Genomic DNA, 20,326 nt, shown 5'->3' with positions numbered 1-20,326 from the left:
CCGTCCATAGAATCTCGAACCATCCGAGCCGTACGATCTTAGTTCGTTGAGTGAATATGTATACAAATTTTCCAATGTTATATAACCTCACAATGTTTTAACAATTAAATAAAATCATACAAGGTAAAAGAAGAAGAAAAAAACGTAATAGATACAAAGTCTACGGTTTGTATACGTATAATATAGTTAATATACGTACGAATTGTAGTAGATGATAAAGAAAAGAAACGAAAACAATTTATAGTCAAAAGTAGAAAGAACACAAATCTAGTTAATAGGAGTTCTTTTATCAATCAATCTTCGTCGAGAGTTTACGTTGCTTTTCCTCTTCAACTTGGACAAGCAAAGTCAAGAGAGCTTCACAAACTTGAGCAGCATCAGCTTCTAAAGGAACCTCGTTCAAGGAAGAGTAAACCATCCAGGCATGGTCTAGTTTACGTTTGGGTCTAACCACCACAGAACCAGGAACCTCTGCATCGCAACAAGTCACCAGTCCATCACTCTTTTCACCGTATCTGACTTGAAGCAGCTGAGCGCAAGCAGCCATTGCAGCACCAAGCGGCATTACTACTGGGAGTTTTGCAGCTTGGTTTGTGAGAGGAAGTTCGGCGTGTGCGACGTGTGATAAAGTGGCTAGAACCGCTGGGCTAATGCTAGCTTCTGTGCGGAATGAAACTGTGGGAAGTTCTCGCGGAAGCGGATGATTCTTCAAGAACTCTTTTCTTCTCTCGTAGGTTAAATCTTCCAAAGCTTGAATATCACCCTTCACAATGTTCCAAGGAATTCATCAGAAAGATCAGCAGGAATGTAACAATATAAGTTTTATGTGAAATATCCAAATGATATGTACTTTTCAGATAAGTTATTGCATCCGTCACTAATATGTTCACACAAACTTACTTATATACCTTTTGAGTCTATCCGTTAGAAACGGAGTTCTCGATATAAATGTTTTGGTCATAAATACAACCAAAAATTAATCTCATGGTACTGCTAGTACATGATGTAAGTGCTATTTTTTAGTTTATCCCTAGTTTCTCACCCCTATATTCGGCTCCACCTAACCTAAGGATTTTACCAGGGAATCACAAGAAGCCGATATAATGCAACTGAAATGACTTTGTTAGATCACGAAGAGACAGTTTGCAAACCTTTATGACTTTGGAGATCAGAATCTCCATCATCTTTCTCAAATTGACATAATCACCTAATTGTCCTTCACGGAGGATATCTGTAGCTATTGGGCTTCCACCATATGGACTCTGCGCCAATACCAACCCAGCGACCTTATCTTTTAGTTCAGGCCAATATAGTGATAAAGCAGCAGCTGCATCTATGCCTCCTTTGCTATGCCCAAGAAGTAGAACCCGTTTATTAGATCCCCAACAGAGTTCCTCTATGTATTCCTTTATCTCTCTTGCATTTTTCTCAACTGACGACTGATATATAACAATTTTTCCATATATTAGTATGCTATACACCAAACGTAACTGTAATTAAGTTGAATTAGTTATGAATTATGATTACCTCGCTGTGAATCTTCGCAATATGACAGGCCAAACCCATCTTTGAGAATTTTGTTTTCGTATCCACAAAGTATAGAGGTCCATGATTGCTGAAAAGACCTGCAAATTTTTGTTTCCAACAAACTCTGTGAGTCCAACAATATAGAGTAATGTAGTCTAAGTGGCTGGCAGCAATGAATCAGAATTGCTACCTGGAACCAACAAGTAAACTACTGTATTTGGAAGCCTGTGTACACCATGCCTGGAATATAAAAACATATCAACTCATATATTCAGTAAAAACAGGACGTTAAAGAGCATCTTAAAATGCCCAAGTACATGAAACATGCAACAACAACCAATCCATACCCGATGTCATCAAGAATTCTATTGAACCTATCAGTTCCATCTTCAACAGGAGGCATCTCTGGGTCACGCTGTAACCATCCTATGTCATCTGCTGAGCCACGGACAGTCCTTCGTGCCCGCTCAATGAGCCTGATTGGAAGAAAATAAATCAATTACCCAAAAGCTGAAAACTTGACAAGAAGTAGTGTATAAAGATTAAAGGTATTGTTTAAGCTTCACATATTCATAGTATTAACATTTTTTCATTTATCTTAGTTATTTGCACATACCCTTGGAACATCGAAACTCCATTTAAGTCAAACCGATTCGTTGTCACAATTGCATTTGTTGCCTGCGGCAGAGACACTGTAGATTCCCTTGATGGGCTGTTGGCAGCAGATGTAGATGCCTCTGACGAAGTAGAACACCTTTCACCAGGAGAAATGCATACGCTTACTGGAGAATTTCCCTCAACTCCTGATGTAGATCGTAGCAACTCATGGGGGTGGGAAATAGAATTACACGAATCCTTACCACCATATTCTACTGAAGAAAAACAATGGAAGAACAGAGTCTAAGCAAAAGCTTGGATTATGTAATGGTAACAAAATAAGATCCTAAAGCCATAAAATATCTATCTGCTAAGCATTTACTTTTCCATAATGGCATGCTGAGTAGAAGATCAACGGAGAGAAAGAAAGAGTACCTGAATAGTCAGAAAAACAGCTGCCCAAGTAAGACGTTGCTTGAGTTATATACGAAGCAGCTTCATTGAGAGCTGGTAAAGAATTAAACACTTGTGGTGCAACCGCATTGTCCCCAGTTCCACCACCCTGTCCTCGGAAAAATTACTGATATTAGAATAGCAGTCTCATCCATCAAAAACCAAACATTACTAATATCCTCATTAACCCCATCTGAATCAACTTAATTGTTTCTATCAATATAAAAAAACCTTATTACCAAGAAAACGTAAAGTAGAAGACCCAAAAAAAGAATCTCTTTAAGATGAGCATAAAGCAAGTATAGGTCCTATAAGTATAAAGGAAGTCATCAGGGCATAACACTTACAACTAGAGGCGTGGCAGATTCTCCGTCCCTGGATTGACCAGCTTCTCCCATTCTGATCAATTTCTAACAATATAAACAAAACACATAATCAAATCAAAGCCACACAAATATGTTCCTGCCAATGAAAGGATTCAACAACAATTGAAGAAGAATTACAAAGAAGTAAGCCTCTGAGACTCTGATTGCTTTTCCAAACAATCAATTTCAAAATTAAATTTCCTAAACTTCGAAATCAGCCCTACATGTTTCTCTATAAACGAAAAGCAACAAAAACCAAGCAGCGAATTGATGATTAAACAAAGATAAGATATAAAATACCAGATTTAGACGAAATTATCGAAGGACTAAGAAGACGTGAAAAAAAATTGAAATCCAGCGGGAAGAGTCTCGATTCCGGTGAATAAAACGGGAAGCAACCATAGAAAATTGAGAAACATGCAAGTGAAAACACAAAAAGCTCTATGTATGGACGCCAAACCCTAAATTTTTACATCGGTTACAAATAAACAACGAATTTGATGACTGGATCCAAAAAATCGCCGACGAGTTTACGAAGAACAGATTCAGGAAGAAGAATCAGAATTGAGGAAGCATGAAAAGGTACCTGGAGCTTTAGGAATGTGGGATCAAAACGAAACATACGCACAACGACGACGACGAGCCACCTTCAACGATTCGGATCATCTCTTAAGCCGCGGGGAAAAGAAACCTGTCGAACAAATAATTAAAACGCGATTTCAATTTTAACGACCAACGTGGAACCAGGGGCAGTGTGGACGCGACAGGTGTATATTGGCTCAGAGATCAAGATTAATAAAAGATATACTTAATTACATATGGGCTGATTTGATGGGCCTAATCATAGGCCTTACAACAACGAAACTGACATAGTATTATTACATGCACAACTAAAACGCAAGTAATGTACAGTGTCAAAAGTCAAAAGACTCCAAACGAAACAGAGTGTATCACACGAGATCAAACATCAGGATGATCGACGGTAATAGTACCTGCAAGAAAAGTAACAAAAATGGCGGAGATGAGTTTGCTTTCGAATAATCGAATAGAAGAGAATGGCCAAAGAAAGATAACGAATGAAACTTACACGAATATTTTGACGGCGAAGATAGAGGAGTATTTGCGAAGAAGACGCTCAACAGTGTACCATTGAGATCGGTCTGATCCGTCTTGATAACCAATACGTGGCATGTGGAGTGAAGCTTTTGAATGAAAACAAAAGTTAAGATCGTTGGGAACACCTTTTGAGGAAAGACATCAAAGAGCAAGAAAGCAATTAAGTTTTTAGTACCTGATTTCTGAGAAGCAGAGAATGAAGCTTTGCCTAAGCAACGTTCAAGGTCTGGAATTGAAATGCTACTGCGTGGGACTTTACGCCTCGGGTTGTAAGATTGTGTAACTGCAAGTGCCACCCAAAGAGGTTTACTATCTTCTGTGTTTTGCTGGTCATCATTGTCTGCACAACACAAAAATAGATGAGAACTCGATGATCTTAATTAGAAAATCCAAAAGGAAGATAGAAGTAAAAAAGTTGCAGACCATCAATGTTTATGAGATGCAGGTCTCCAAGATGAAGGTCTTTAAATTCAGATGCTCGGTGATACGCATCAGGTACAGTATTAGAAAGTTTAGACAGAGCATCAAACATTCCTCCACGTCCCCAATTTCCAGAGTCATCAACACAGCTGCCATAAATGAATTTTTGGAAGTTTTAGAGCTACTTGAGATTTGGTAGTTTAGTCGAACAATTAAATAGAGTTTTACCTGAAAATGATTGCTGGCTCGTGAGAGACAGTGGATGGATTTGTACAGTCTCCATAAACAAAGTGAACAGATCCTGCATCTGAGCTAGAGTCAACATCATCAGGGAAAATAGGTTCTTCCACAGACAAAGACCGATAACCGTGTGCTTCCCAATTGGCTAACTTCTTCACTTCTGCCTTTTTCCTTGCAGCCTCAACTCTCAGATGTCTTTCCTCGGATAAATTCTTTCTATCTCCCAACTCCAGAATTTTTTCATCCTTGCTTGATCGTGAGGCTTCTTTCAATTTCTCAACCCATGAAAGGTAAGAAGCTTCATCAATCTCAGAATCCAGACTTGCAGATGATGAATTTCCTCTTAAAGTGTCACTCATATTAATTTCAAACTTTCTTGCTTCCTTATCTGGTTCAACGTTTTGACGTATTGCAACAACTTTCTCAGCAAGAGAACTTATTTCTACCATTTTCAGGTTATCAGATTCTTCACTATGAACCTCCCCAGGATCAAACCTTTGTAAACCAAACACTAGAGACCGCAAATCACCACGATCTTCTTCTTTCTCTTCCATAGTATCTCCCATAACATTATGACTAAGCTGCAACTTTCTCTCTGCCCTCCTCAAAATAACCTGAAACATGCGCATTTAGATATGATATTACTTTTAGATAACTTTGTGATTGGAAAAACTACGGCAGACCTCTTCCACAGTATGTTCAGTAACGAGGTTTATAGACAGCACATGACTGATTTGTCCAATCCGATGAGCTCGTTGCAAAGCTTGCTTATCCACCTGCGGATTCCAATCTTGTTCATAAAATATAACCTGCATATTAAAAAAACATTAGAAAGCACTGGAACAAATCATACTTATCTTTCCATTTCCGCAAGAAATAATCAGGAAACCAAAGAAGCCAGAAAAAAAAACGTACAGTATCAGCAGCAACAAGATTCAAACCGACTCCCCCTGCTCTTGTTGAGATCATAAAAAGAAAGGCATTACTTGCATCAGCTTCAGAATCCGATACTCTTTCTGTTTTCGTGCTGAAACTCTTTATCGCAGCAAAACGTTCTTCAGCCCGTACTGATCCATCAAGGCGCTCATACGAATATCTACGAAGCTCCATAAAATCCTGTATTTGGTACAAGCTGCATTGTCAGTGTACTGTACTGTATGTTGCACCAACCTTCATATTAAACAAAAGAGCTTTATAACGAAACCTGTAAAATATCGAGTGTAGAAGTCATCTGGGAGAATAGGAGGACACGATGTCCAATATTATGGAGCCTCTTAAGAAGTTGATCCAAGACTAAAAGCTTACCACTCGCCTGAGAGTACTTAATTGTTAATGAACAAAACTTTTATTCTACAGAAACATATAGGAGGACTGTTTGGATAGTAGTTATATCGTGGATACCTGAACAAGGTGTTCGCCCTCTTGAAAAGGCTCCGGTTCGATACCTGGAAATAAGTAAGGGTGGCTACATGTTTTTCTTAGCTGTATCACCTGCTCAACGAAACAGATCGGTAAATACATATAAATCGCATATCTTTCACTAAATATAGCAAAAACATTTTATGAAATAAATTGAGCCGCGTGATGTAGACATAAGAAACTAACTTACAATATTTTGCAAAGACGTGTGATTGGTTCCTCCAGAAGACAGTGCGAGAAGACCTGGAAGCTCTTTCCTCAATATGGAAGTATATATCTTCTTTTGAAGACTGACGAGTGGAACCATTCTGTCATATAAATACAGAACAATAAGATAATCATACAATATAGATACTTTTACTGGAGACTGAAGAGAATTAGCTAAACAAGGTCAAAATTTTTACACAGTCAGCTCCGTGAGAGGAGGCAACACCAAATTTCCAGACTCAATGAGCAAAGATTTTGTACGCCTTAGCATAAAGGCACTTAAGATGAACTTCAAACTCTTATATGTTTCCTTGTCATTTGATACATCAAGACCTGATTTAACACAGAGGGTATGCACATGTTAGTTGATACTTTTTACATCTTCAGAAATGAATCTCAAGACAAAAATGCCAAAGTGCGAAGGACACTATACGGCTACTGCGAGCGAACCTGATAAAAGTTCCCCAGGCTCTTTGAATGCGAAAAGGAACTGATCCAGTGTCCCAAAAACGAGTGGCATGCAAAAATGCATCAGAGCCCAAAGTTCGGTAAGATTGTTCTGAATAGGTGTGCCAGTAATCAAGAGACGTCGTGGAATGAGAAAGTGGTCAAGTAATACATTGTAAAGAACCTGTGACACAGCCAAATTTTATCTTAGATGATTGCCCAGGATAAAATGTTCATACAGTCAGGCCACGTACAAGTTACAACCTAGATACTAACCAAACAGGTTTTAACTACAGAAGCCTGAAGAGGGTGTCTAATCTATCATGGTACAATAAAACCATTCAGTGCACAAGTCAATGGATTGTGTAGTGAGGCATAAATGAAACATACGCTGTTGGGATTCTTGAGTCTTTGAGCTTCGTCAATGATAGCATACTGCCAAGGAATTTGAGAAAGAAAGTCCTGATCCACCAGTGCTATGTCATATGTTGTCAGCAACACATCAAACGGTAACAAATGTCCCTGAAAACATGATAAAATAAGGATATAAACAATACACAACAGCTTCCAAAACCCAAGTTCATAACAAGTACCCAAAAGAACAATATTTTTGACTATCACTTAACTTATCTCAACAACTCAGTTCAAAACTCACCTTAGAGCTCTTCTTGACATGATCATACATTGACTTACGCATATCCCGACGAGAATCCTTATCACCAACATATCTAACAAGTTCAAGATTTGGAGTGAACCTATTTACCTCTGATACCCAACCATCCGTTACACTTAAGGGACATAGCACCACTGCCAAAAAAAATCAACCCATATGACATCAGAATTTGTATACTAACCAGAGAAACTAGATAAAAAATGTGACAAGCAGATCTCAGTGACTCACGAAATGGCCCAGGTAAGTCTTGATGAAACTTCAAATAACTCAGGAAAGAAATTGCCTGAAGAGTCTTTCCCAATCCCATCTGTTTCAGTCCTTTGATTAGACTATACACATATCAATCAATTAGAACAATACAACATTTCAAAAAACGATGGCAGTACCTCGTCTCCTGCAATTAGAATCAAAAACGTTCGATTACTTTGATTTTTTTCACTTTCTTAGTCGAAGTATCTGTAATGGATTCGAAGACCTACCGAGAACGACATTGACGCCGAGTAGATATTTCCCTATAAGCGAAGAGATACCTTCGACTTGGTGAGGCTTTAGAGTCGCCGTGACCCCAAATTCTCTATAATTCGGAGGTGATTGCGCCTCCTTCTCGAGTATAGTTTTCGCCGCCGCTTCGAGTCGCCGTTCGTACTTCATCGTCGAAGGAAGGGACTTTTGGCGGTGAACTCTCTCTTTTGACATTTTGCTTTATCATAGGCGGACCGGGATCGGATAAACCGGGAATTGACTAAGAAGAAACCGGAAAATTAAATTAGAACTTATGCCACGACGTCGTTTTTATTTGACAGTGATACATGTATGTTTTTTTTTTTTTTGGACAAATCACACCCTTAACCGAAGAGTAAACCAATACGTAATATTTTGCATACGGTTTTCCATTTTAGCTATTGCTGGTTTGTTTTATTGTTTGGTAGATTTCTAAGACTGACTCTTGAATAAGTCCAAACCATGTTATATACACTATAGGTTTTTGAATATATTTTCAAGTATTTGATGGATAAGTGAATAACACTAACCTTATATCAATGGAAATAAGTTTAATTAAATCGTGGGTTTTTGATTGACCGAAAACTTTGTTGAATTTTTAAACAACCAACATGTATATTTTATTTGCTTAAAAATATTTAAAAGGATTGACAACTATCATTCGTTTCATAATTGAACCTAATTTGTACAAACGCCAAATTGTTCATATATAAGATATGAATAAGCAAATGGTGAGATGGACGTAAAATTTGTGAGCCATCATTGATTTTTTGTAACGAAACTGCAAATTTCATATCCACATTATTGTAAATTTTTTTTTTTTTTTTTTGATCAAAGAGATGCTTTCATTCCATTCAAATAGATAGTTTAAAGTACAACACAAGGTAAACTAGAACAAAGCATAGAGCAATAAAAATACAGGGGTAGATAGAGACAATCGATATGAAAAGCTTGAGAGCTGTGGACCACTTGCTTAGGAGCAATATGGAGCTTGTGAGATCAAGACAAACCGATGCAGACTCCTTGAGCAAGTCAAAGGAGCAGGGAGCCACTGTCTTGAAACTTCGAAGACTGGGCGGAGGTGAAATTGGCAGAGCTGAGTTGCCAAGAGATCGAGCAGGGGTGTTATGGCTCTGAAGACCGGTTACTACACATGTAGTTGTTGGTCCAAGGTTGCTAGAAGAGTACTTAAAGAGGTTGTGGTAACCACTCCTCCTTGGAGTGAGGGTCATAATGCCACTAGTCTTCAAGCTAATGTGAGGGAACTTCAAGAAGTAGTTGATTAGCAGTTTAAAGGTCTTTGAGAATAGGCAAGGTGTAAGTGGAGAGTTGGTAAAGCCTCGGTAACCCCCACTCTTTAGAGGTGGGATCATAATGCCAAGCTTCCCTAAACTGTCTCCTTCTAGAGTGTCATCCTTAATTGATTCTAGTAACAGGGTTCTTAATAGACTCTTGGGCCAATGAAGCAAAGGATGCAGATTAAGGTTCACTAGTAGTCTTCGGCCTAGTGGTATTCTTAATCTAAGCAACCAATGACTAGAAAGGGGAAGAGTGGAATTCAGACTGGACCTAGTTACAAGTTGACACTGGAACAGTTGGGTTAATGATAATAGATAGGGTAAAGGATCAGGGAGAACCAGCAATACAGATAAACCAAATGGCGGATCAACATCATTATCAAAGCGATGCATTGCAAGCTTCCAAACCAAACTAAATAAACAGCCTTGACACAAGGGGGATACAACCACAATCGAAGTATCTAATGGTCTGCTACCGAGTGTAACTCGACTTGACCAAGCAGGACACAAAGATACTAGTCGGTTTGGTCTAAATATGCAATTAAGATCATGGGGTCTAAGGCAATTCCAGGTCAAGGATGATTTATATCTATAGTTTAACCAATGCAAACTATCTTCTAGGGTTTGAGAATAAGATTGGGGACTAGACCTAGGACAGAGGATTACCGAGAGAGAAGCAGAATTCACCAAAGAGGCGGTTTTCTTCGTCAGACGATTCACCGGTGCCGGCGTCAAAACAGAGCTTCCGTACTTGGTGAGATTTGTATCCAAGGAGCGGTAAGGTGCGATATTTGACGGCTTAAGGAGGTGGTGAAATAGACGGAGACCGAGTCTAGAGGGACACTGATGGGTCTCTCGAGCAAAACCAAGGCGGTGAGGACTCGATGGTTGAAGCTGAAATAGCGGCGGAGATGAGATCTGAAATCTCAACATATCTCCGGGAGGTCTGAAACTGAGAGCAAATATACTACAGAGGAAAAGGAAGCCACGGAGAAGAAGAAAACAAGGCCCAGCGGCGCCGATCGGGTTCGACGCCGCCGGGGGAGCAGATCTCGGAGGTTGTGCCAGAGAGAAGAAGGAGGCTAGGGCGAACTTTGTTACACCATCCACATTACATTATTGTAAATATGTATACATATATCGTAGTTATAAATTTTATATGTTTAATTAATTAAGTTTGCAAATTGAATATCGTTGTTGCAAAGCAATTTCTATAAATATGTGATCCCAAATGATATCTCAAACGCAAAGTAGACATCCAAGCTTGAGTTTTCTGAGAGTCTATTTTTGAACATTTGGATACATTAACCATAGCTTTGAAATATTTGATCGTTTAAAGAATTTAAATTGGGGTTTTTCACATATAGATTTATGTGATCAATATGATACATTAACCATACACATCTAATGTATTATTATATATGGACAATCATTTTTATAACTTAAGGTAAATATATTTTTATATGTTAATATTATTATAAAAAAACTTTAAAGTATAATGAATTTTTATTTGATTTAAAAAAAAACAAATAAAATGACATCAGAGTGATATGTATATTGGTTGTTGATAATTCATCATATGAAGTCTGATCCAGTCTGTACTATTTACGTTTGCTTACAACGACTTTAATCAATATATATTCACTATCAACAATTAAATCTTAATAAATAATTTTGGTTGTTTCCAAATGTTCAGAAAATTAGTTTGAGATTTTATATGGAATTCTCTAGTTTATTAGATTAAACTTTAAAGTTGTACTTATAGTGTTAGTGTTCCTCTTATATATAAAACTTTTACAACATGCATTATGCATTTGGTGAACAAGCAATCGTATTGGAGAACTTTAACAAAACAAAACAAACAAACAAAAATAAAAAATCATATGGGGAAATACTAAGATAATTCTATGAAAGCCAAATTGGGGAAATAATCGCAAAGGCTTCCAAAATACAGACAAGTGTGTGTGTGAGTGAATGTGGTGACGTCAACAGATTCGGCATCGACGGCCTCAAAATGATGAGAAGAGACACATAGGACCTACGTCAATCACCTTTGATTCCATCGTTGGCAATATGGGGTCAGAAGATTAAACATTTAATCAAACTTATAATCATCATAACTCTCTTAAAAAATTTAATATTTTGGTCGTAGCACTAACATAATGTATATTCTCCCACCATTACTCCTCCATTCACTCTGTCTTAAACTCCTCTCGAGTGCTTTATGGTAACAAGGATCCATCTCTATGTTTTCAACGCATATATATATCACACATAGATCCATTTTGTTGCCGTATCCCTTAAGTAAATTTTGCTCTTATATGGGTTACACATGATAAACTGGTCATGTAGTTACGTAATCCAGCGAAAGACCTCAGTCACAGTATCTAAAATAATTGCATATCAACGTACGGTAAATCTTTTTTTTAACAAGAAAACAACACATTTGTTATTCGGTCAATATCTCATCGACTGATCGCACCATATTGGTTTCGCGTGTACCCAAGAAATACGACTTTTTAACATAATAGTATAATTGGAGAAAGCTGTTTTGTTCATGCCATCTCGATGCATGATGTTGTTTTATTTAGAAGATACTAATTAACAGACATAATTTACAAGATTTTGTTAGCTAGCTAGCGCCTTCCATCTAGTACATATGAATTTTCTTATCCTAAATAATTTTGATGATAATATGTTATCCTAAAGCAATGCGTTTCATTCTCTAATAATGAAAAACAGGATTGGCAATAAAATACGTAGTTCTCATTTCTCTTTAGCAAAACTCAGTTCTCTTATTATATTTTGTGACAATATGGGACTATGGGAGCTACTTAAATCTCCTAGTGTCAATTTGTTTTTTACGAAACACATCGCTTGAGGCATTATTTATTTATTAGGCATCCTCTATACGAACCAGCTTGCATATGGTCTTACTAGAAAGTTAGATCGAACCCGGTTTGACTCACTTTTTGTTTAAATCGGCTTTGCGGAGCGCAGCTTGTATCGTAGGGACGTAAATAGGAATATGTATCGTATCTAGCTAACTTTATCTACTAGAATCTTTTACCATTTTCTTTTATATATCTTGTATGAATAAATTCTTGCAAAATCCTATTTGTATAAAGAATACGCTTAACGGTTTACAACTACCAACTCCACATGTTTGTCAAGTATAGCTGATTTCATAATGTTCAAAATTAAAACATGTAAATCGATATCATGGCGTATACTTACATAAATGATAAAATATGGGCGCCCTATGGTTTGACATGGTTTATTGAAGATCATTGTTCCGAAGACTTGTCTCTAAATGTTCTCCAAACTGAAGACATATGAATGAGGTTTCTATGATTTTAACGTTGAAACCCGAAAACATAATGAGTTTCTTTTATAATTTAATATTGTATCAGTCTCAACTCTCAAAAGTATTTTATTATAATCGAAGTGGGTCGATTTGAAGCTTCATTAAAACAAAAATATTAGTAGTTGATTTAACCAATGAGATGAATGTACAAAATAAATCGATATGTTAATGGGCATTTAAAATAAGTTTTAATTATTACTAGTTGTCAAAAAAAGGAACTCTTAATTAGTTTTTAAATTGATTACAACATAATTATCCACAAGACGCATACATACAACATAAAATGTCCAAATCTATCATTAGGATCAACTTGTGAAGTGTCGGTGATCACTTCTCGGTTCTCGTTGTCTGCTTCATTCTTCTATCTTGATGTACACGTATTTCTTGTAACCAAACAATGCAATACTATGACTGAATATTAACAATAATTTTGTTAGTTTCATGAGCAACAAGTAAAAGTAATTTGATTAATGATCGGTACATGTGTCGTCTGACGCAATAATTTTCACTTCCAAGTTCTAATCACACTAAGTTAAAATTTATATTAAACAAACATAAAGCAATGGCTTAGTATTATGTCTGCCATTTTCGATTTTTTTCTTCATGTCCAAATTTGCTCATGTCTTCCACAAAAATCACTCAACTTTTTTTTCCCCACCATAGTATCTAAACATGCACACAGCCACGTATCCATCCAATTTACTAAAAAAAAAAGGTATAAAATCTATATATAACATATGCTTAGCGTGTATGAACGAAAACTATATACTATAATTTACATATTACAAAAAAAAAAAAATGTTGACCAAAATGTCTCTCCCTATCCCGCCGAAATTTCTTCCACCGTTAAATCATCCATCGATTCATCATCACCAAGCTCCACAACCACTTGCCCCGCCACGCGCAGCCATATCAATATCTATACCAGAAACCGGTTTAGGACGTACCGGAACCATCCTCGACGAGTCCACGTCGTCAGCTTTCCGTGACTACCAATCTTTATTCGTGTCACAGCGTTCCGAGACAGTCGAACCGGTCGTAATTAAAACAATCGAAGGTTCAATACCGGTTGATTTCCCTTCCGGTACATATTACTTAGCCGGTCCAGGACTATTCACTGACGACCATGGCTCAACGGTTCATCCTTTAGACGGTCACGGTTATCTCCGTGCGTTTCACATCGACGGAGACAAACGGAAAGCAACTTTCACGGCGAAGTACGTTCAAACTGAAGCTAAAGAAGAAGAGCACGATCCCGTGACTGACACGTGGAGGTTCACTCACAGAGGTCCTTTCTCGGTGTTAAAAGGAGGGAAGAGATTTGGAAACACGAAAGTGATGAAGAACGTGGCTAATACTAGCGTTTTAAAATGGGCTGGGCGGTTGCTTTGTTTATGGGAAGGTGGTGAGCCGTACGAAATCGAACCTGAATCGTTGGATACCGTCGGGAGATTTGACGTAGATATCAACGATGATGATGATTCTTCCGACAGAGATTTTGCTGGTCATGATATATGGGACACAGCCGCAGATTTGTTGAAACCCATACTTCAAGGTAATGTTTTTATGTTAGCTAATAAAGTAAAGTTTAGTTAAATTAATACTCTCTCTGTTTCACAAAGAGTGTTATTCTGGAGAAAATTTCTTGTTTCACAAAGAATGTTATTTTACATTTCCAATGAGTGTTTTAATGCTAAATTTTCTTTTTTACCCCTAAACCCAAAGCTATTTTCATTGAATTTTGATCATTAATCACTTAATAAATATGGGCAAATAAGTATAATTTAACCTTTTTTAATTTGTGTGAAATGTGTCAAAATGACACTCTTTGTGAAACAGAGGGAGTACTAGTTAATTAAACTTTTATTTATGATATATGTAGGTGTATTTAAGATGCCACCGAAACGGTTCTTGTCACATTACAAAGTCGACGGTCGAAGAGATAGACTTTTAACCGTCACTTGCAACGCTGAAGATATGCTTTTACCTCGAAGCAACTTCACATTTTGTGGTAACTGATCTTTTGATTTTTCTCAAAAACATTATGAAAAATAAAAATTCTACTATAATTAAAATGGAAAATTACTATTTTACAGAGTATGATTCGGAATTCAAGATGATACAAACGAGAGAATTCAAGATCGATGATCACATGATGATTCATGATTGGGCCTTCACGGATACTCACTACATACTCTTTGCCAACCGCGTCAAGCTTGATCCAATTGGTAAGACAAGCTAACTAACTACTTCTGTTACAATTTAAAATAATTTGCAAGAAGAGTAATACTACGTTGGAAAAATCTGATTATGTGGATAAATATACTGTCAGGTTCCATGGCGGCGATGTGTGGAGTATCACCGATGGTATCAGCGTTATCGTTGAATCCAAGCAACGAGAGTTCCCCGATTTATATCCTCCCAAGATTTTCAGATAAAACTATGGGAGATCATCGAGACTGGAGAGTTCCTGTCGAAGTGTCTTCTCAATTATGGCTAATTCACTCCGGAAACGCTTATGAGACTAGAGAGGACAACGGCGATTTGAAGATTCAAATACAAGCTTCCGCTTGCTCCTACCGCTGGTTCGATTTCCAAAAAATGTTTGGTACGTTAGTTCAGCTACACCATATTGAAACCGTAATAAACCCCTTTCACAAGTTAGGGCTTTTAAATGTTCAAAAGACTGTTATTAAACATTTTAAAAATAATAATAATCTTATAGGCTACAATTGGCAAAGCAACAAGCTAGATCCTTCTGTTATGAATCTAAATCGCGGCGACGACAAACTACTCCCTCATTTAGTCAAGGTGTCTATGACCTTGGACCCTGTCGGAAACTGCAAGAGTTGTGATGTAGAGCCTCTAAACGGCTGGAACAAGCCGTCAGATTTTCCAGTTATAAACTCATCATGGTCCGGGAAAAAGAACAAGTACATGTACTCAGCAGCCTCGTCAGGAACTCGAGGCGAACTTCCCCATTTCCCGTTCGATATGGTCGTGAAGTTTGACTTAGACTCGAACCTCGTCCGTACGTGGTCTACCGGAGCTAGAAGATTCGTTGGTGAGCCCATGTTTGTCCCAAGAAACTCCAACGAGGAAGGAGTAGAAGAGGACGATGGTTACATTGTTGTCGTCGAGGTACGTGTATAAAATACTTTAATTTTCGCTTCTTTCTTAATTACGTGGTTATTGTACTAATACATAATTAGTCATTTACTATTTATTTTTATAGTATGCGGTTTCGGTGGAGAGATGTTACCTAGTGATATTGGACGCAAAGAAGATGGGTGAATCCGATGCGGTCGTGTCGAGATTAGAGGTTCCTAGGAATCTGACGTTTCCAATGGGTTTTCACGGTTTATGGGCTAGCGACTGAGCTTTGTGGATAATGATTTTATTTTCAATTTACTTGTAAATTTATAAAATTTACGATATTTTCCTGTACACTTTGTAAAGAAAAAAAGGTGTTCAAATTGTTCAGCCATAGTTATTTTACTATAGTGTATATACTGTATTTAACAAAAATGAAAGTCTATAGTGCAAAAAATGATTATATTATTTGTGTTATACCTTTGGCATTTTTCACAGGATTTGAAAACAAAAAATAAATTATACTACAGTAAACATTGCATAAAAAAGATGTGTAACTTTGCATAAAAATTTATTGTAGAAAATATTTATATCAAGTATCAACCAATAAGGGAACACTATCTGCTTACGTGGACCCTTTGAACACTATAAGTACACGTCATCATCGTATTATTGGGCTGGGCCGAGAATAAATTACTTGTTTCTCGTTTGACCATAAATCCGGTAGCGTTGACTCGACGCTCATACTTACAAACGACAAAGCTTCTTTGTTCGAAAGAGGGTTTCTGCAAAAACCCCTTATTTTTTGTTTATTCAAACGCCGGCGAAGACGAGAGCGAGCGAACCAGTGAGTGAAAGAAGAAGAAGAGAATCAGTAACCGCAATGTCGGGTTTTTCGTTTGGTCAATCCAATTCCGCGGGAGGTTTCTCATTCGGATCTTCTTCCGTAACTAATTCATCTTCTGCTGCATCTACCACTTCACCGTTATCTTTCTCCTTTAACCAATCTTCAAACCCTAGCTCCACCGGATTTGGTTTCGGATCCACCGCATCGTCATCAACCCCTGCTTCATCCACAACCCCATCGTTTGGATTCGGAGCTTCCTCAACTACTTCGTTCGGATTCGGTTCTTCTGCTTCATCGACTCCTTCGTTTGGATTCGGATCCTCTGCTTCGTCGACTCCTGCTTCCTCAACTCCTTCATTTGGATTTGGAGCCAATGCTTCTTCATCTGGTTCTGCGCCGTCTCTGTTTGGTTCATCTACCACCAATGCTTCTTCTCCTTTCGGATTCGTAACTTCCTCGGCTTCTCAGCCTGGTTCTTCTCCGTTCGGAGCTCCGTCCTCCTCCTCCGCAGCTCCGTCTTCATCTCTTTTCGGAGCTGCTCCGGCTTCAGCGAGTAGTGGTTCATCATCTCTCTTTGGATCTTCCTCAGCCTCCGCCTCGAGTTCACCTCTCTTCGGAGGATCCTCATCCGCCGCTGCTTCAACATCTCCTCTTTTCGGCGCGCCTTCTTCAGCCACCGGTTCGTCACTTCCCTTCGGCGTCGCCTCATCAACCTCTGCCTCCTCATCATCCATCTTTGGAGCCACCGGCTCGACACCTTCATTCAGTGTTGCCTCATCAGCGTCTGGCTCCTCATCATCCATCTTTGGAGCCACCGGCTCCACACCTTCCTTTGGTGTTGCCTCATCAGCACCTGGCTCCTCACCTTCAATCTTTGGATCCGCCGGTTCGTCACCGTCGATCTTTGGTTCGTCTTCGGCAGCGGGTTCAACTCCGTCTCTCTTTGGATCGTCCTCGTCAGGCGCAACAGCTTCTTCACCTTCCCCGTTTGGAGTATCCACCATTAATCCCTCGCCTGCCTCAGCTTCTCCTTTCTCCGCGTCTACCGGATTCTCTTTCTTGAAAAGCACAGCAAGTTCGACAACCACCACCACTGCTTCTGCTCCTCCACAAACGGCTACCTCTTCTTCTTCTTCATCCTTCTCATTTGGTCCACCCGCAAGTTCAGGCTTTAACCTTTCAACCGGAAGCTCAGCAGCACCTGCCTCTAGCACACCCGGAGCATTGTTTTCTATTGCAACCACCACCACTACTACTACTTCTTCGTCGACTCCCGCTGCTACTAGTGCACCAGCTTCTTCAGCTGCAGCTTCTACAATGGGTTTCCCTTCTTTTAGTCTGAGTTCATCTGCCACCAACACCACTCCGGCTAGCTCGACTCCTGCCGCTGGATCTACTAGCTCCTTTACTGCGTTTGCTGTACCCCCGACTTCAACACCTGCATCATCCTCACAACCACAAACCACTACTCCTACATTCTCATTCAGTAAGTTGTTTATGTATTGTCTCAGGATTTGTTTGTGATTTTGCCTATCCCATTTGTCTCGATGATTAGAAATAAGAGAATTATGGGAATCATTGATTAGGATTAGATATGTGTTCGATGTACTTAATCTACCTTACTCCTTATTATGCTTTGGTTTTTGCCTTCTGCATATAGTCTATGACATGAATACATACCTGTCGAGTTATTTTACGGATCAGAAGCTATAGTTGTTTTTTTCTTTCTGAAAGAAGTATTGTTGTTGTTCAGGTGTTCCATCTTCGACTTCTACTACTGCTCCTGCTACCAGTTCTGCTACTACAACACAGACGTCTCTTGTTGTGGCTTCGAGTAGTGGGTATGCTCTTCTCATATTTTGACCAACACATTATGACCTAAACGGCTGTACATGTTCGACCTTCACCTCGACTATGTTGTAGCTGATGTTTACTTGTTATATGTTTCTTGTTATTTATTAGGACGAGCACAGCTGTTGCTCCAGTTGCTGGTTCTCCAAAGTTGCCATCTGAAATAACTGGCAAAACTGTTGAGGAGGTAAATCTTTGCCCTCTTATTCAGTTCGACATTTATCTCTTTTTGCCATTTTATATACAGAATATTCAATTGTTGTTTTTTTGACGTTTGTAGATTATCAAGGAGTGGAATACTGAGCTACAAGAACGCACAGGGAGATTCCGGAAACAGGCAAATGCAATAGCAGAGTGGGATAAGCGGATCTTGCAAAACCGTGATGTTCTTTTGAGACTTGAGGTGAAATTACTTTGTCATATTATGTAGTCTCTGTTAAAATTTCTTTCTGTTTTGAATCTTCAGAGACAATTGTTCTGAGCAGACCTTTGAGTTTGCATGTTTAGCTTATATAGGCCCCTATTGTATAATTAGCTCATTCTTTTTGTGTACATCACCAACAAACAGATTGAAGTTGCAAAAGTGGTTGAAACCCAATCTAGCTTGGAACGTCAGCTGGAATTAATCGAGACTCATCAGCAAGAGGTATGCGATAGAAGTATTATATCTCTAAGTTAATCTGTAAATGATCTCTGATTGTAACATGCAGCGGGAAATCATTTGTGTCATATCTGTGGGAAATCAAATTTCTCTTTTTCATAATCTCTCTCAGTCCCATACTGTCACACCCTTTTTTAATATGAATTTCTCTGACATGGGATCGTCTACATTCTACCTCGCTTACTTCAAAAATGGGCATCTCAATTCCAAAGCCACTGTGCTAATCATCTGAATTCTCTGTTTGTGTTTTAGGTTGACAAGGCTTTGCAAAGCATGGAGGAAGAGGCTGAGCGTATATATAATGACGAGCGGAAATCACTTCTTGACGATGAAGCAGCATCAACTAGAGACGCAATGTGAGTACTCTTTTTAAGTCTTTCCACCATCATCACCTTGCTGCTTCATACTATTCTGATGAATAATGAAAGAAAAACCACAGACACGGAAACAAACATGATTTGATCTATGCTTAGAATTAGCTCTACCTTGCGCATTCTATAGCCTGATTCTATGCTTTATTACAATATACTTTGTTTTTACATCCCAGGTATGAACAATCTGAGCTTGTAGAAAGAGAATTGGAGCATATGACTGAACAAATCAGATCGATTATACAATCTGTAAATGCAAACCAGGTACATACGTCGTAAACTTCTCACATACTATACCTTTTTCCTGTGAAGATACATCATAAACTTTTGTGTCTGAAATAGGGTGGAGAACTTGAAGCAATAGATGGGATGAGTCCACTGGATGTAGTTGTAAGAATCTTGAACAATCAACTCAGTTCCTTAATGTGGATTGATGAGAAAGTAAGTTTTATTAAAGAAGTAAATTAATTGTCTTCTGCTCATTTTCAACAATAACTACAATTGTGTTAACTTAAAGCCATTGTTGAAAACACTGAACAGGCAGAAGAATTCTCTTCTCGGATTCAAAAAATCGCATCTCAAGGTTCTAGTGGAGATCGTGAATTGATGGCTCCAAAGCACTGGATGTCTTGATATATTTTTTTTAGTTTCGTGTTATTTCTCTAGTCTCTATGCAAGAAATTACGATTTGCACATGATGAACTTTTTACCATAAAGATTTGTATCATCATTTGAATAATTTGATTGACTGGTTGGTTTGTTGTTGTAATCCCAATTTTAATTACTCTTCATTAATAATAGTAAGACTCATAGCACAGAGCTTTTTTAATGTTCACCGCCTCAAAATGGTTAAAACGACGACGTGACATCTAT

General features: G+C 38.3%; 4 protein-coding genes across 8 annotated transcripts; 2 read left to right on the top strand and 2 right to left on the bottom strand.

The window, feature by feature from the left end:
* Nucleotides 1-59: 59 nt before the first annotated feature.
* On the bottom strand, nt 60-3,934 carry LOC104784835 (uncharacterized). Its single transcript, XM_010509923.2, has 9 exons — nt 3,529-3,934; nt 2,925-2,987; nt 2,560-2,686; nt 2,144-2,399; nt 1,875-2,003; nt 1,718-1,767; nt 1,528-1,625; nt 1,152-1,439; nt 60-763 (listed from the first exon to the last, which is right to left on the bottom strand). Exons 1-9 carry the CDS (start codon nt 3,562-3,564, stop codon nt 290-292), a joined length of 1,521 nt encoding a protein of 506 aa, XP_010508225.1. The 5' UTR covers nt 3,565-3,934; the 3' UTR covers nt 60-289.
* Nucleotides 3,717-8,152, bottom strand: LOC104784834 (putative helicase CHR10). 5 transcript variants are annotated; one of them, XM_087512953.1, is made up of 16 exons: nt 7,944-8,152; nt 7,693-7,782; nt 7,447-7,598; nt 7,182-7,313; nt 6,795-6,975; nt 6,542-6,677; nt 6,328-6,445; nt 6,120-6,209; nt 5,923-6,030; nt 5,634-5,834; nt 5,402-5,527; nt 4,707-5,332; nt 4,482-4,627; nt 4,234-4,398; nt 4,030-4,144; nt 3,717-3,934 (listed from the first exon to the last, which is right to left on the bottom strand). In XM_087512953.1, the coding sequence occupies exons 1-16, from the start codon at nt 8,113-8,115 to the stop codon at nt 3,910-3,912; spliced, it is 2,583 nt and encodes an 860-aa protein (XP_087369079.1). In that variant the 5' UTR covers nt 8,116-8,152; the 3' UTR covers nt 3,717-3,909. The 5 variants fall into 5 exon arrangements, with proteins under 5 accessions (XP_087369079.1, XP_087369078.1, XP_087369076.1 ...); XM_087512952.1 differs by having other exon boundaries at nt 7,693-7,771; nt 7,851-8,141; XM_087512950.1 differs by having other exon boundaries at nt 7,693-7,771; nt 7,944-8,141.
* A 5,220-nt stretch (nt 8,153-13,372) lies between these two features.
* Nucleotides 13,373-16,200, top strand: LOC104784833 (carotenoid cleavage dioxygenase 7, chloroplastic-like). Its single transcript, XM_087512943.1, has 6 exons — nt 13,373-14,185; nt 14,513-14,641; nt 14,727-14,858; nt 14,963-15,238; nt 15,356-15,771; nt 15,866-16,200. Exons 1-6 carry the CDS (start codon nt 13,429-13,431, stop codon nt 16,007-16,009), a joined length of 1,854 nt encoding a protein of 617 aa, XP_087369069.1. The 5' UTR covers nt 13,373-13,428; the 3' UTR covers nt 16,010-16,200.
* Nucleotides 16,201-16,448: 248 nt separating this feature from the next.
* On the top strand, nt 16,449-20,268 carry LOC104784832 (uncharacterized). Its single transcript, XM_010509920.3, has 9 exons — nt 16,449-18,056; nt 18,324-18,411; nt 18,533-18,608; nt 18,702-18,824; nt 18,990-19,067; nt 19,335-19,438; nt 19,630-19,717; nt 19,796-19,894; nt 19,994-20,268. The coding sequence occupies exons 1-9, from the start codon at nt 16,607-16,609 to the stop codon at nt 20,084-20,086; spliced, it is 2,199 nt and encodes a 732-aa protein (XP_010508222.1). The 5' UTR covers nt 16,449-16,606; the 3' UTR covers nt 20,087-20,268.
* Nucleotides 20,269-20,326: the final 58 nt, after the last annotated feature.

The sequence above is a fragment of the Camelina sativa genome, chromosome 5 (genome assembly GCF_030686135.1).
Source record: "Camelina sativa cultivar CO46 ecotype springtype chromosome 5, ASM3068613v1".
In the NCBI taxonomy this organism is placed as follows: domain Eukaryota; kingdom Viridiplantae; phylum Streptophyta; class Magnoliopsida; order Brassicales; family Brassicaceae; genus Camelina; species Camelina sativa.
Note: the sequence above shows the minus strand (reverse complement) of the source record. Positions and strands in the feature narration are given on the sequence as shown.

Bases quoted from the DNA above. Each gene is read 5' to 3' on its own strand.
- LOC104784834 (XM_087512953.1), bottom strand. From the start codon at position 8,115: ATGAAGTACGAACGGCGACTCGAAGCGGCGGCGAAAACTATACTCGAG. The intron at 7,599-7,692 runs GTGAGTCACTGA...TTTTTTTGGCAG, and splicing joins AGACTTACCTGGGCCATTTC to TGGTGCTATGTCCCTTAAGT. The intron at 3,935-4,029 runs GTAAGTTTCATT...CTTTTCTTGCAG, and splicing joins TTCGCCGTCAAAATATTCGT to GTACTATTACCGTCGATCAT.
- LOC104784832 (XM_010509920.3), top strand. From the start codon at position 16,607: ATGTCGGGTTTTTCGTTTGGTCAATCCAATTCCGCGGGAGGTTTCTCA. The intron at 18,412-18,532 runs GTATGCTCTTCT...GTTATTTATTAG, and splicing joins GTTGTGGCTTCGAGTAGTGG to GACGAGCACAGCTGTTGCTC. The intron at 18,609-18,701 runs GTAAATCTTTGC...TGACGTTTGTAG, and splicing joins CTGGCAAAACTGTTGAGGAG to ATTATCAAGGAGTGGAATAC.
- LOC104784833 (XM_087512943.1), top strand. From the start codon at position 13,429: ATGTTGACCAAAATGTCTCTCCCTATCCCGCCGAAATTTCTTCCACCG. The intron at 14,642-14,726 runs GTAACTGATCTT...ACTATTTTACAG, and splicing joins AAGCAACTTCACATTTTGTG to AGTATGATTCGGAATTCAAG. The intron at 14,859-14,962 runs GTAAGACAAGCT...ATATACTGTCAG, and splicing joins CGTCAAGCTTGATCCAATTG to GTTCCATGGCGGCGATGTGT.
- LOC104784835 (XM_010509923.2), bottom strand. From the start codon at position 3,564: ATGTTTCGTTTTGATCCCACATTCCTAAAGCTCCAG. The intron at 2,687-2,924 runs GTAAGTGTTATG...TTCCGAGGACAG, and splicing joins AATCTGCCACGCCTCTAGTT to GGTGGTGGAACTGGGGACAA. The intron at 1,626-1,717 runs GTAGCAATTCTG...AAAAATTTGCAG, and splicing joins AGTTTACTTGTTGGTTCCAG to GTCTTTTCAGCAATCATGGA.